At 34.8% G+C, this 15,088-nt stretch overlaps 1 protein-coding gene across 1 annotated transcript in view; it reads right to left on the bottom strand.

The window, feature by feature from the left end:
* The window catches only part of CUNH8orf34 (chromosome unknown C8orf34 homolog), a 337,095-nt gene that overhangs the window by 208,906 nt on the left and 113,101 nt on the right, over positions 1 to 15,088 (bottom strand). The window contains exons 6-7 of the mRNA XM_040261349.1: positions 12,821 to 12,993; positions 6,500 to 6,666 (exon numbers count right to left, since the gene is read on the bottom strand). Coding sequence (XP_040117283.1) covers positions 6,500 to 6,666; positions 12,821 to 12,993 — 340 coding nt within the window. The remainder of the gene's footprint in view (positions 1 to 6,499; positions 6,667 to 12,820; positions 12,994 to 15,088) is intronic.

Raw genomic sequence — 15,088 nt, 5'->3', positions numbered from 1 at the left:
AATGCAGAAGACTGGGGTTCAGTCCTTTTGTCTGGAAGATCCCCTAGACAAGGAAATGGCAACCCACTCCAGTATTTTTGCAGGGGAAATCTCATGGAAGAGAAGGTTGGTGGGCTACAGTCCATTGTGTCGCAAAATGTCAGACATGACTGAGTGACTAACACTTTGACTTCACACACCAAGATTAGAGTTCCTCACTATATGTTCTGAACAACACCTGCAACAGAATCTCTTGCAAGATGGGAGGAAGGGCAATTATGTTGAAAAACGTTGATTCATGGGCTGTATCCAAATCTAATGAAACAAAAACTGGGGATAAAGGCCACAGGACTTGGCATTTAATAAGCTTCTCAAATGATTTTTAAGCAAAACAAGTCTTAAGAATCATCCCTGAAGAGTCGACAGTTTATGAAACATATCTGCAATTGTGCAAATTTGAACTCCCAGGAATGTGCAGAGTCACTGTCAGTGGAAACGTTAACAATCCTATGAGTGAATTAATGGACTAATTGAGAGCTAAAGCAAAGATCTACAGGATATTTGATTTCTATGTAGATGCCAATATTCACTAGATTCACTCTTCTTTCACAGCCTAAAGAGGTCAGTGTTAGTTGCTCAGTCGTGTCCAACTCCCTGCAACCCCATGGACCGCAGCCTGTCAGCTTCCTCCCTCCATGGAATTTTCCAGGCAAGAATACTGGAATGGGTTGCCATTTCCTCAGAGGGCACAATATTCTTAGTGCTGTTTATTAATATGTACTAGCACTGTTCACATACCAGATGTGTGACAGTTGCTGAATGGAAGAATGTGTTTCAGTGGATTTTCTCAAATGTTTTCACTTTAATCCAGAAAGACAAGGACTGTGCTATTAACCCCACTCAGGTTACACTTTAAACCAAGCTCACTTGGCATTTGTGCAGGCAATGATGGTACAGAAGCAAGATGAAGTCAGAATTCAGAAATACAGGACAAACTCTATAGCAAAAGTATTTCATGGAATTTCTTTTACAATATATTCCATGGCTTAACAGGAGGAAATCTTTATTATTCAGCATGTGAAAAAGATTTTCACACATCTGTGTACATGCATCTTAGCTCTTCAATTGTACTAATTAATTTAGTGAACATTTAAAACTATATGTACCAATTTTCTATAAGGTTTGGTTAATATTGCCAGTGTAATTACTGGAATTTTTGAGACTATCTAATATTTTTAAGTGAGAGCTACTTAAATTGAGAGGTGTGGAAGGTATTTTATTCAGTATGTTCTAAATTTAGAGTACTAACTTCAGAAGTGCTCAAAATTGCTATGTCTTAACATCCACTAATTTGGATATTTTAATCTCAACTATATTATAATTCTGTATTAAGTTACTTTTGTATATGCTGAATGAATTTCTAAACCATATTTAAAGCAATCTTGTAGACAGTATTAAAGGATCCATAAATATAATTTTGGAAAGTCCTGAGACTTTTTAAAAGAGAAATTTCTACAAAGAATATCATTTTAAAATTATAAGTTTTCTGACATCCTGATGTTCCTAATAATCAATATACAAAAGAAATGAGGTTTTAAAGAATGTCCCTCTGTGATTTAGACCATATCATATGCTTTAGATTATTAAAATACAGGTATAGAGGTAAGTAGATATATATTTTTTTAAACATTTAAAGGCCTCTCCATTTTTTTCTTTAACATCAATGAGTGACAGTATCCATTTCTCATTAGTTGAAATGCATGTTTTTATTCTGCAAATATGAATTATCTGTTTTAAGAAGCATCCAATTAAAAAAAATAATTTGTCAAACTTTTGACAAATAAGTCCTTCTAGAAAATTAAGTTTATATTTTACATAATTTGGCAAGATACTGCCAACTGAGTTTTAGAATTCAATTACTGTATTATGCAAAGAATACCAGAGTAATTATACTTTGTTTTAATTATTAAATTTAAAATTTTAAAAATATATTTGCAATCACCTTGTTTTCGGTAAAACAGTTTTAATTTTGATATGATTATATATAAGCTAAGACCAGGAACTATAAAGCATGACTAAAGCTGTTTCTCTTTTTCAGTCTCTCTGGAAAGTGATTTTTAGATATTTGTCTCATCATCAATTCAGAGAAAAATCTAGGAGAAAGCTTTTTAAAGTAATACCATACTAAAATATGCAAAAAAGTAGCTTTCAAAAAGTTCTGATGACATTTAAAATGAGGATAAATTATATACAGAATAATCAAACACATAACTGCAATGAAAGTCCCATCAAAAATAAAATGAAAGTTCCATGTAATATAATGAAAATAGACTCACATTTACAAGCTGAAATATCTTTTAAACTAATGAGGTTCCTCAAATCTTCTATGCAAGTGAATGGAGTAAAATATACAGGTATTTGTTTCACCACTTTTGAAAAGTTATTCACTTTAATAACTCTAAAAATAATGTGAATATTCTTCCTCATTCTATTCATTGTGATCAATTCTAGCATAATTATTGAAATATTTGACAACATCTTATATTTGAAGTTGAAAACTACTTAATTTGAGATGAATTGGCAGATATCTTATTCAACCTTTTCTATAATTACAGCACCAACTTCAGAGGTGCTTAAAATTGTTGTATCTTAAAATTTCACAAGTTTGGATATTTTATTCTCTGCTATATATTAATCCCAGGCTTTCCAGGTGGCATAGTGGTAAAGAATCCACCTGCCAATGCAGGAAACACAAGAGACATGGATTTGGTCTCTGGGTCGGAAAGATCTCTTGAAGGAGGTAATGGCAACCCACTCCAGTATCCTTGCCTGAGAAAACCCCAAGGACAGAGGAGTCTAGTGGGCTACAGAGCATAGAGGGGCAAAGAGTTGGACACAGCTGAGCACACACACATGTATATCTTAATTCCATACTAAAAGCTACTTTTATATCGTGAGTTTTTAAATAGCATTTTAAGTAATTATAGAAAAAATCTACTTAAAATTATAGATATTATATTATAATATTTTCACTTGTCTAGTACACTTAGAAAAGAAATTTACAAATACACAACTGTGAAGAATTAAATATTAGCATATATTAATAATAATAGATTCCTTAACAAAACAAGGGCTGATAATTTTACTCTTAATAAGTTCTACTAATTCAATTAAGTTTTCTTCCCTTCAAATCAATAAGTTTTTACTTAGGAATAATCTTCTCTAATATTAACATTAACTAATAATTATGTTTTTTACTTATTTATCAGTGCACAAAGTGTATAGACTGCTTCCCATGCATAATAAATAAAACTTTCAGCCAGTTACAGTATAGTTAACAATCACAAGTTAAACCCTTAAAACACATAAGCTATAGAAAATTCATTCTAAACAATGTTGTAGATTCAAAAAGATATTTTAAATACCAGATGTCTCTATTGCAGTTTACAACGATTTCACATGCTAAAATTCAATTTCAAGTAAGTTCAAGAACTTAGTATTTATATTTTCCTCAAATATGTACAATCACTTCACTTATGTTTTTCTAGAATCAGAGTTTCAAAATGATTATCTCAAAATTCTTTAATAATAAACAAGATGCAAATCTAATATTAAAAGGACTAGGAAGATAGATACTATAGAGTTTCTGAATTGATTTAGCAATGTTGCATCAATTGATTGGTGTAGGATTTAAAATCCAATGGAAAGCAGAAACCTACTGAAGATGCAGTTCTTAAAATTGAGTAACTTAATTAACCATTTTATTTCATACCTGTACTTCACACATTCATCTACTACTATATCATGGCTGAAAAATTCTTAGCTCCTTCACTAACTGAAATTATTCATGGACATCTGTTTGATTTCATGTAAGAGATGAGCCATTCCCTACATTAGTTAAAGGCATAACTAACATTATAAGTCATGAACTTACATATACTACTTTGGAAAAAAACTTTGAGTCTATATTTTAAATAAATATTTCTAAATAATAGAATAATATTAATGAGTAGGAATATTAGGGCCTTAGAGACAAATATATTTCATATTCAAAGAACATTTTACTTAATTGATGAAGTCTCTGGGCACAATAATTTGCTGATAGATTTTTCTGTATTATGACCTTTGTTCACTGAGACAGCTAGGCAACAGGGTTGTATATGGCATTATTTTAGGGGACATCCAAGTGTGCCTGGAATATTCTATATTATCGCAGAGAAATCTCATACCCTAGAGACAAGTGTTAGTAAACCATCATCTGCCTGTGCTGACATATGCAGACTTCAGAAGGAGAAAAGTCCAAACCTCCAACTACCTCTCATTCTTAAATTTGTTCAGACCACAGGCTAAACTGTCTAAATGAAAAAAAAAAAAAAAAAAAAAGCAACAAAAACTGAGACCCAGCTATTAATTGCTCACATTAGGAAGTCTCCAAAACCCAATCCTTTGGTCTTCATCTTCGGAGACTAGAAACTTCAGAGCAGCAGAGCTGAGATATAGGGATGCCAATACTGAGTGGATGCCTGAGTCTCCTTAAAGAATCCCTTGGTGTTACTGAAGCAAGATGAGTTCCTATGCCACTGCAGTATTCTTGCCTGGGAAATCCCCTGTACAGAGGAGCCTGATGGGTCTCAGGGCATGGGGTTGCAAAGAGTCAGACACGACTGAGCAACTGAACAACAACAACCACTCTGATAAGACATTCCTGAGGTTCTCAGGAATCTCAAAGCAATTCAGAGAATGCCTGGATTTCTTCAAAAGATACTCTCTGCAAGATAGAGTAAAACTGCCTTCATATAGCTATCAACTGACCATGAGCTGTCATTTAAAGGAAAGGGATGAGACAGAAGGATATCTGTACAACCGATTATCCACATACCGATACATCAACACTGATGTCACATAGGCCACATCCATGACCAGTCACTATTCCAGACTTACCCCCTTCACTGCTACTGATGAGGGCAGAAGAACAACATATAGGCAGTGTCATGGAGCACAAGAATCCATTCCTGCATCAGCAAACCTGCAAGGGTCAGGACCACACTCTGCCTGCCAAACTCCATCCACCTATCCTCTGGGACTTAGCAGAGGAACAAGTCTCCCTAGAAAGCATTCCTTGATCACCGGCCCCTACTTCCACAATGGATGCTATTCCTATGTACGGCTCTGTGCTTAACCAAATTAGCACCTGCAGTGAAAACTGAGTGATGTATTTGTATTTTCATTTTGAACACTGGAACATACACCGAAACCACAATTATTTTTACATCCCCAGGACTAAGCCCAGTGCCTAGCATTCAGTAAACGTCTGCTGAACAGAGGTTGGATGAAGGTACAGCCACCGCATCTGGCACATCTGGTGGGAGATGAGATCCCTTAAAAAATACAATGAAACTTAACAGTTCTTTTAAAAAAAAAAAAACGATGGACAGCATGAAGCGAAAATGCCATGACACAGTCTTCTCACTTTTGGAATGAATGCAGTTATTATAACATCAGACAACATCAGTGAACCTGCCGTCACTAACTAAGTAACACTTTGTAAGCCTATCCTTGGAGACCTATATCATTTATTATAATAATATATTTTACTCCCCTAAACACTTAATACCCAGGAAGCTAGTTTAGAAAAAGATCTTTTAAAAAATCTGTATATTTCTGGGGGTCCTTTTTCTATATGTAAAACTTATTTGAAAAATTCAAATGATTTTTATCATTTTTTCATTTCCTAGTATAATGTTACAAAATATTTGAAAATTGTCCTAATTATTTAGAATATAATAGATAACATCACTGAAATGAAAACCCTGTTTTATATGTGGATCATTCACTCTGAAATAAAATTTCATTTCTTTCTCTGAAAATATGGTTTTACAAAAGGAATTTCAATTAAGAAACAAACTACCATGCAGAGATTTCTGATGAAACAAAAATAGACATCTACTTCATTAAAAGATACAAAAGGACTTCCTATATATACAACATCAATAAGGTTTCCATAAAAGTAATAAGACTATAAAAACACTGAAATCTCTGCAAACTTTCCTGTCACTTATGGAAGACATACAAACATTAATTTACTATCTTCCCCTTTAAGTTTAACTTGCTTTTTCTATTGTTTTTTGAAACAATAGGGAGACAGCTTGGAATGAACTCTGAAATAGGTACTCCGGATATATTGTATAGACAGAAGATGTGATCAAGGCAGTAATAATCAGAGAATAAAGCAGACAGACCTGAATTTGTATCACAATTGCACAGAGAATAAAGTTAAGCAGGGAGAAGGTAAGTACTGCCTATACAAAGCACAAAATACAATCTGATAAACATTTTACATGCTGAGTTGATTTCAACTTAATTCTCACATGCAACTCCATGAAAGTCTAATGAAAAGTGTGTGTTAAGTAGTTTCTTTCCCCTATGACAAAACCACTCAAAACCTTTAAAATTTCTAAACCACTACAGACTTTTACAATGCCAGAGAAGAAAAAGAGAAATTATTAATTTTTAAAATTACCCAGCAATTCCATTGCATCATCTTCATTATCAATATCTTCTTCTGTTACAGATGGGGTGGGACTATGGACAGACTCAAAAGAATCTTGAGAAAGCATGGCTGCCAGAAGTTTCTTGTGTTGCTGTTGCTGCTGTTTTAGTCCTTTAGTCTTGAGCTCCACCTTTAAGCTGAAGAAATAGTTCAATGTGAATTTTCAATGATGATGACATTATCAGTTAGCTGTGGTAACTAAAGAAAATCTACAAACAAATTTTCACTAGATTATTTTGCTTTGCAAATCTATGCATATATTAGCAAAATATATTAAAATTAGCAAGATATATTTTGCTAATATATGCATAGATTTGCAAAGCAAAATAATCTAGTGAAAATTTGTTTGTAGATTTTCTAATAAAATAAAAACTCTAAATGTATAATGACTACATATATTGTTGTTTAGTCAGTAAGTCATGTCCATTTTTTGTGACCTCATGGACCTCATGGACCACCAGGCTACCCTGTCCATGGAATTTTCCAGGCAAGAATACTGGAGTGGGTTGTCATTTCCTCCTCCAGGGCATCTTCCCGACCGAAGGATCAAACCTGCAGGCAGATTCTTTACCACTACTGCTGCTGCTATTAAGTTGCTTCAGTCGTGTCTGACTCTGCGACCCCATAGACAGAAGCCCACCCAGCTCCCCCATCCCTGGGATTCTCCAGGCAAGAACACTGGAGTGGGTTGCCATTTGCTTCTCCAAAGCAAGAAAGTGAAAAGTGAAAGTGAAGTCTCTCAGTCGTATCCGACTCTTAGCGACCCCATGGACTGCAGCCTACCAGGCTCCTCCGTCCATGGGATTTTCCAAGCAAGAGTACTGGAGTGGGGTGCCATTGCCTTCTCCGCTTTACCACTGAGCCATGTGGGAAAGCCCATTAATATACTCCAGGACTCCACTTTGCTTTGGTCTAACACATAAGTTCTAAACAAGGATCACCTGGAAAAGAACAATTGAAAGTGGCCATCCCTCTGCCTCCTCCCACTCGATGGTCTGCCTTTTGGTATCTGCTCTCTTCCTCCTGGCCCTACTCTTTCAGGGGCTCTGACCTTGCTCCCTTTTATTTCACATTCTGATTATGAACACAGGTTGGGAAGTGTTAGACTTTTCTTGCCCTGCGTGGTCTCTTTTGTAGGAAAACTGGATGACTCCTCTCTTGAGCTATCTGCTAAGCTTGTTTAGTTCACCACTGAAGCTTAGTAAGAAAATCTGTGCCGTTTGTCTTGACTTGTAATCAGAAATTAAAAGGTTCTCTTTGTATTAAGGCCCAAGTTGTTGAAGAGATCACAAAAAGTTTCACCCTTAATTGCTGCATTTTGATTTATGCAAAAGAGCTCTTTTTTTCTTTGTATGTCTAAATGTGATATTTTTATAATTTATTTAGCAAGACATTTATTAACTGCTTGCTATGTACCAGGTATTGTATGCACTGAGCTGCAGAAATAAGATATATGTCCTTGCCATTCTCCTCACTTTAAAGCAAGAATTGCTTTTCTATAACATCTTAGGGGAAAATCTGTACAAACTTTCTGGTCAACCCAATACTTGGAGTCTACAGTTTTTGTTTCCATATTGGTCTCGCCCAGTACCTAGCACATTACCTTGTGTTAATTAATGCTCAATAAATATTTAACAAATTCACCCTTTCTTTTTGAATCTCATATTTTCTAATAAAATAAGAATTAATTTAAGTAGATGTAATATGAGTCCTCCAACTTGAGAGATGTGAGAATCCAGGGAAATGGAAAGATAGGTAGTGAAACGAAAAACGAACAAATAGATTGGAATGTGAATAATGAGGAACAAGCAGCAGATAACAAATGTGTAACTGCCATTCATCACCTGACGATGCCCAAGACCATTTCATGAACGGTGAAGCGAGTGTTTTCTTTAGTCTCATTAAAATACATGATTTGGTCATGAAGATGGTGGCGTGCTACCAGAACGAGACGCAGATTGAATCCAAAAAAGCTGTCTAATAACAAGTCCATCAGTCTATGAGTCCAAAGAATGTTTCATAAAATGACTATTTGAATCAGGGTATTTCCTAACTAAATAAATGAATACATTCTTAAATGAGAGCAAATTTTTAATATATTAAAATTACCTCATCAACCTTCTGAAATATATGATAGTTATATACTTTTTTGGTTTTTAAGAGAAATTTGTGAGTTATAAAGTGCAATTTTTGTATGTTTTAGATATTTTTAAGATTTCTGTTTTTTAATTGGCAAAATCACTTTTGATTAATCAATATTCTTTATGCTAAAAATCTGTAAATGAGAATATTTGAGAACAGCAAATAAATTACTAAGTTTAATATGGTCTCTACCACATGTATTATATATTTTCTAATATGCCCACAACAGCCAAAATTAGACAATTTTATGATTATTTCTTTATTCTTGACTTCTTTTTTTTTTAAGTGCCCTCCATCCATTTTCTTCTTTCTTGTTCTGGTTTATTTTCCATCATACCTCTTACCACTACTTGAATTTATGGCATAAATTAATATATTTGCTTGTTTGTTGTTTCTTTCTGGCTGCCAACAGAGAAGCTCTAAGAACAGGGGAATATTTCTAGGGTTTGTTAACAGATATATCAGAAGCAGTTATGAGCTTTAATGAAAAGGAGCACTGCTTGTGGCAAGTGAATTTAGCTTTCAATATTTAATATATATTTCCAGGTTATAAAATTTTCTATTCATTTTATGGCATATTTACATCTGATAACAATGCTCGCAATGAATAAAGTCAATTTACAGGATATATAATATTTATTGATGTTATTCTTACTTTAATAAAGTGGCTCATCTTAGAGGAGCTTCATTAGGCTTTCAAGGCTTGATAAGCCTATTTAAAAATTCAATTATAATTTAGCAAGTAATTTTAGGAAGTCTATTATCAGCTATTGAAAATTCTACTTAAGATGGCTCAAAATATAAGTATATAGGTTTATTAACTCAATTTTTATTTACATTTATATTATCAATGTGTGATTATTTTTAATAACTCTAAATGTGCAATGAATATATATGCTTCCCACTAAACACCGAGACAAGCCTCAGCAACCAATGTCAAATGGTAGCACATGACAATCACAGAAAGCATGCATGTCAATCTATGCCAAAACCAATACAGAATTGTAAAGTAAAAATTAAAAATAAATAAATAAATAAATTAAAAAAAAAAAAAAAGAAAGCAAGCATGCAATCCCCTAACACATTCACCTTTCTCTTATGACTCTTTCTTCTGTTTTCTTGTTCAGATGCTTTACTTTCTTAAACTCTCTTAACAATTAACAATTACATTGTCTTGCCTTATTTTATTAATTTCTCTATATTGCCCTCATAATTGCCTTCATTTTAACCATCACTTAACCTTTCAGATGACAGCTATGTATACTAAAGTTGTTTACCCTCTTCACACAATGCTGTATTTGTAGGACCTAAGGAAAAAGTTCAGGCAAACTGTATCATTTTTTAAAAGTTCCAGAAAAATATGGTGGGTAAGAGTCTATTCATAAGACTCTCAATGGTTTACTGCACAATTTATTTAATCCTGTCTAATCTAATGATGGAAGTCCAGCCTATTATGTCTGTATTGTTCTGAATGAGAGGGAAAATTAGTGATGTACTAAAGATTGGGTGTTGTAATAACAACCATTCAAATAAGACCTGAGCAATTAACAGGAGGGGAATCCATAATAGGAAAAGAGATAAAATGTTAAGATAGACTATGAACAACCCTTCGTATAAATAACTTTTATTTATTAGATGTCTACTCACAGTCTTCTGTGCCTCCTTCACTCACATAGCAGATGTCTACTGACAATGGCAACGTAGGAGGTCCAGTCAGGGAGAGAAAAACAGAAGTCATCCTTAAAAAGTAAGTCTTCTCTTTCAGGAGTCTAGAATGTAATTAGTCTGCTAATTTTTAAGACAAGTTATATTTTTAAGACAAGCTAATTTTTAAGACTAGTTATAAGTTATAAGACAAGGTCATTACTATTCAAGGGCAAAAGCTAACACTCTAGTAACAGACTCTTGAGATACTAGGAAATTGCTCCCCAATCTGTTTTTATTCATTCAAGTCAAATTTAGTGCTGTGTGAGCTCCTGGCATAAATTCAGAAATCCTGGTTTTGTATTACATGATGGAATATAGTTTCTAACCCATAACTTTATTGCTACTCTTTAAATTTAGTTCAAAAAGTGTGCCTTCTTTTTTCTCTAATGGGGCATCTGAGTAGGATTTTCACCACTTCCTTCGTTTCAAAGGTAATATATGAACTTATTATTTAAAGATAAGGTAATATAGCAACTCATTATTTAAAGATAGAGAAAAATAAAAGTGAAAACAAGCTTTCAAAACAAATATTTGAGCGAGAGCTCCATGGACTGAGTTTTCTGGGTAGTGGATATTAGTAGGATTGCAAGAGAAAGTCTCCTTTATTGGATATTCAAGAGGAAATAAAAGCTCACTGAAGCTAGGAAGAAAATAGAAGGACTAACATTTGCAATAAATAGCTCCTATTTATTATTATGACTAAATGAAAGCACAATGAAAATTGACATTTCTCTATTTTATATTTAAGAACTAAAGATCTAGCAATGAATAAAGATAAAGGTCTAGTGTGTTTCATATGTCTAGTGTTAAAAATAAAATTACCCTCATTGACAGGTGAAATTGATCTGACATTTCATGAAAGAAGGTAAATGGATTTTTAGAAATGGTTTCCTTCTCCTTATACAGTACACTTCAACTATTTAAATAATTTAAAAGTTATTTCTCATGGAAACAGAATCAATTTTCTATATGCCTGAAGCACATTAAACAAGTATTCTGAATTTCCTTCCCTCTAACTAAGTGATAAGTCAAAGTAAAAAACCCCTGAAAGCTATTACATTGTAGAAAATACAATTTTCTCCTTGAGAAAGAATGGTTATTGGTTGCTGCTAAATTTAATGTAGGAAACACAAAGTTACTGTGGCTATGCTATGCACAGGAAAAACTCTTCTGTGGCGCTCAGCTAGCAACACTCACAGAAAGTTTAAGTTCCTGTCACACTTCAGTCCATGAGTATTTTTCCTCAATCTTGTGTAAGCCACGCCTTGATAATGCCTTTTCACTCCAACTTCCTCATAGAAGTTTTCATTTGCATTTCAAATTTTACTCACTGCAGTTAGTACTACAAGAAATAGTTATACTGAATACACTTTTTCTAAAAAATATTATCTAGACTTTTCAAAATTATCTGACTTCTACTAGTATATAGAGGGGGCTTCTCAGTAGTAAAGAACTGCTTTCCAATGCAGGAGACATAGAGAGACGCAACTTTGCAAGAGCCCCTGGAGAAAGAAATGGCAACCCACTCCAGTAATCTTGCCTGGAGAATCCCATGGACAGAGGAGCCTGGTGGGCTACAGTCCATAGCATCGCAAAGAGTCAGACACATTGAAGCAACTTAGCATGCATGCACACCAGTACATGGAAACTTAGGCCAAATCTTCTGAAACCATTTTGAGTATCATAGGATTGAGTGAAATAAATCAGGGACTTTCAAATTCACAAATTATAATAGTTTCAAAATCATTTCAAAAGTTAAACCATAGAGAATATAAATAATTATATTCAATCATAGTTATCAACTCTAAATTCAAATGGTTCTAAACCAAGGTTTCTCTCTATATATTCCATCTAATTCCACCTTGTATAGTCTTTCATACTTGGGTTCAATCCCAGGGTCAGGAAGATCCCCTGGAGAAGGAAATGGCAACCCACTCCAGTATTCTTACCTGGAAAATCCCATGGACAGAAGAGCCTGGTGGCCTACAGTCCATGGGGTAGCAAGAGTTGGACATGACTTAGCAACTAAACCACCATAGTCTAATATATACTTAATAGTTTTCTTCTTGCTGAATAACTAGATCTCTCTGGTAAATCAGAAGTCTTCCCTCTCCAATCTTAACCCTCACCCTAATAAGCCGGTCTTGTCCAATATTACAGTAGGTCTTGACCAACAGTTTATGTCCTTGTAATTAGTTTTCTATTTGGTTTTGGTAGCAAAGAAATGATAAGCTTGCTAGATGTAAAGCAAAAAATCAAAACCAAATCTAAAAGCAAATCTGAGAAAACTCTAATTTTAAGAAAGAGAAATTAATTATCTTATATGTAATATAATATTCTATATAAAATTCTAAGAGTTATCTCATCAAAATCATGCATGTGATTTCCCTTTTGTCTGAAATGATAAAAGTGTTCAGAATCTTAGAAGACATCTCATCTCACCTTCCTGCAGGGCTAGAGCTACTATCTTCATTTTCCCATTGTTCATTTTTACTTCTGGGAAATGGGGGCTGTAGCATTTCAGCAGCCAGTGGGTCAGCATCATTCTCTTCTCGACCAATCCACTCTCCAATAACACGAGGTCTCAGAAGAGAAGAACTAAATGCCATGGTTTCCTGAAGAGAAGAAAAGAATTTCTGTGCCTTAGATATTGCCATGAAAAGGGCGATAGGGAAATATTCTTGTCTAGATTTTAAACTGCTTCCTCAAATCAAAATGTCCCTTTTTTTCCCTTTCTTTCTGAATTGACATAAAAGTTCAGTTCTTTCCATCTTTACAGATGACTTCCTCTATAGGATAGGTGCCCACTCATGAAGGCCGTTTTGGTAAAGGATCCAGGAATGAAATCTTTGATTTGGCTTTCTTAGTCTGTGTGTTTATTCTCAAGATGGAAGAGGGGGAAGATTAGCATTTGTAACACAAGGAGGAGTGAATGGGAAGGCCCACATAGTGAAAGAACTTGGTGTTGTTAGAAAATGATGCATAATTTCTCAAACATGGAAGAAATTGAGGTAGAGTCAGAGAACAAAGTCCAGGAGAGTTAGGGTTAGAAGGATACATTGCCTCCAACTGCAAAGCATTTTGGACTTCTAGAAATCCAGGGGCTTCCCTGGTGGCTCAGATGGTAAAGAATCTGCCTGCAATGCAGGAGACCTGGGTTCAATCCCTGGGTTGGGAAGATCCCTTGGAAAAGGAAATGGCAACCCACTCCAGTATTCTTGCCTGGAGAATCTCATGAACAGAGAAGCCAGGTGGGCTACAGTTCATAGGGTCGCAGAGTCAGCCACAACCGAGCAACTAACACTTAGAGAAATCCAGTAGAGGTTGGAAGCAGAGCAGTATCAATGACAGGCATGCTATGCTAATTTTAAAAAATGCTAACATGTTCTTTTTTCATAAACTAGGATATGATGTGAGCCTTAAAATATTTTAAATATTTACATCATTTAATACTTTAAAATGAATACCAAAGACATGCAACTGCTAGGGATACCTCAATAGGGAAACAAAGTAGATTAAAAAGCAATACCTATTGTAAGATCTAATTTTTGTTTAAAAAATTCATATGAGTATATCTTCATGTGCCAGTTTCAGCCTACCAATAACTAACACTGTTATTGAACCAGCCCTTGTGGTTCTTTTAAGTGCAAGACACTCTTCAGCAATAATCACCAGGCAACTTGAAAAAATAAAGGTTTATTACAGAACTTCAAGAAGGATTTACAGAAGCATCTTTGTGTGGCTTTAGGAAGCATCACTACAAACAAAGCTAGTGGAAGTGATGGAATTCCAGTTGAGAGATTCCAAATCCTACAAAAATGATGCTGTGAAAGTGCTGTACTCAATATACCAGCAAATCTGGAAAACCCAGCAGTGGCCACAGGACTGGAAAAGGTCAGTTTTCATTCCAATCCCAAAGAAGGGCAATGCCAAAGAACATTCAAACTACCACATGATTTCACTCATCTCACACACTAGCAAAGGAATGCTCAAAATTCTCCAAGCCAGGCTTCAACAGTACGTGAACCATGAACTTCCAGATGTTCAAGCCGGATTTAGAAAAGGCAGAAGAACCAGAGATCAAATTGCCAACATCTATTGCATTACAGAAAAAGCAAGAGAGTTCCAGAAAAACATCTACTTGTGTTTTATTGACTACGCCAAAAGCCTTTGACTGTGTAGAACACAACAAACTAGGAAATTCTTCAAGAGATGGAATACCAGATCATCTTACCTGTCTCCTGAGAAATCTGTATGCAGGTCAAGAAGCAACAGTTAGAACCGGACATGGAACAACAGACTGGTTCCAATTGCAAAAGGAATATGAATAGGCTGTACATTGTCACACTGCTTATTAAACTTATATGCAGAGTACATTATGTGAAATGCCAGGCTGGATGAAGCACAAGCTGGAGTCAAGATTGCTGTGAGAAATATCAATAACATCAGATATGCAGAGGACACCACCTTTATGGCAGAAAGTGAAGAAGTAAAGAGGCTGTTGATGAAGGTGAAAGAGGAGCATGAAAAGCGTAGCTTAAACTCAACATTCAAAAAACTAAGATCATGTCATCTGGTCCCATCACTTAATGACAAATAGATGGGGAAACAATGGAAACAGTGACAGACTTTATTTTGGGGGTTCCAAAATCCCTGCAGATGGTGACTGCAGCCATGAAATTAAAAGACACTTGCTCCTTGGAAGAAAAG

Source organism: Oryx dammah, unplaced genomic scaffold (genome assembly GCF_014754425.2).
Source record: "Oryx dammah isolate SB20612 unplaced genomic scaffold, SCBI_Odam_1.1 HiC_scaffold_19, whole genome shotgun sequence".
Classification (NCBI taxonomy): domain Eukaryota; kingdom Metazoa; phylum Chordata; class Mammalia; order Artiodactyla; family Bovidae; genus Oryx; species Oryx dammah.
The sequence above is the reverse complement of the archived record's forward strand: the minus strand, read 5'-3'. Positions and strand labels throughout refer to the sequence as shown.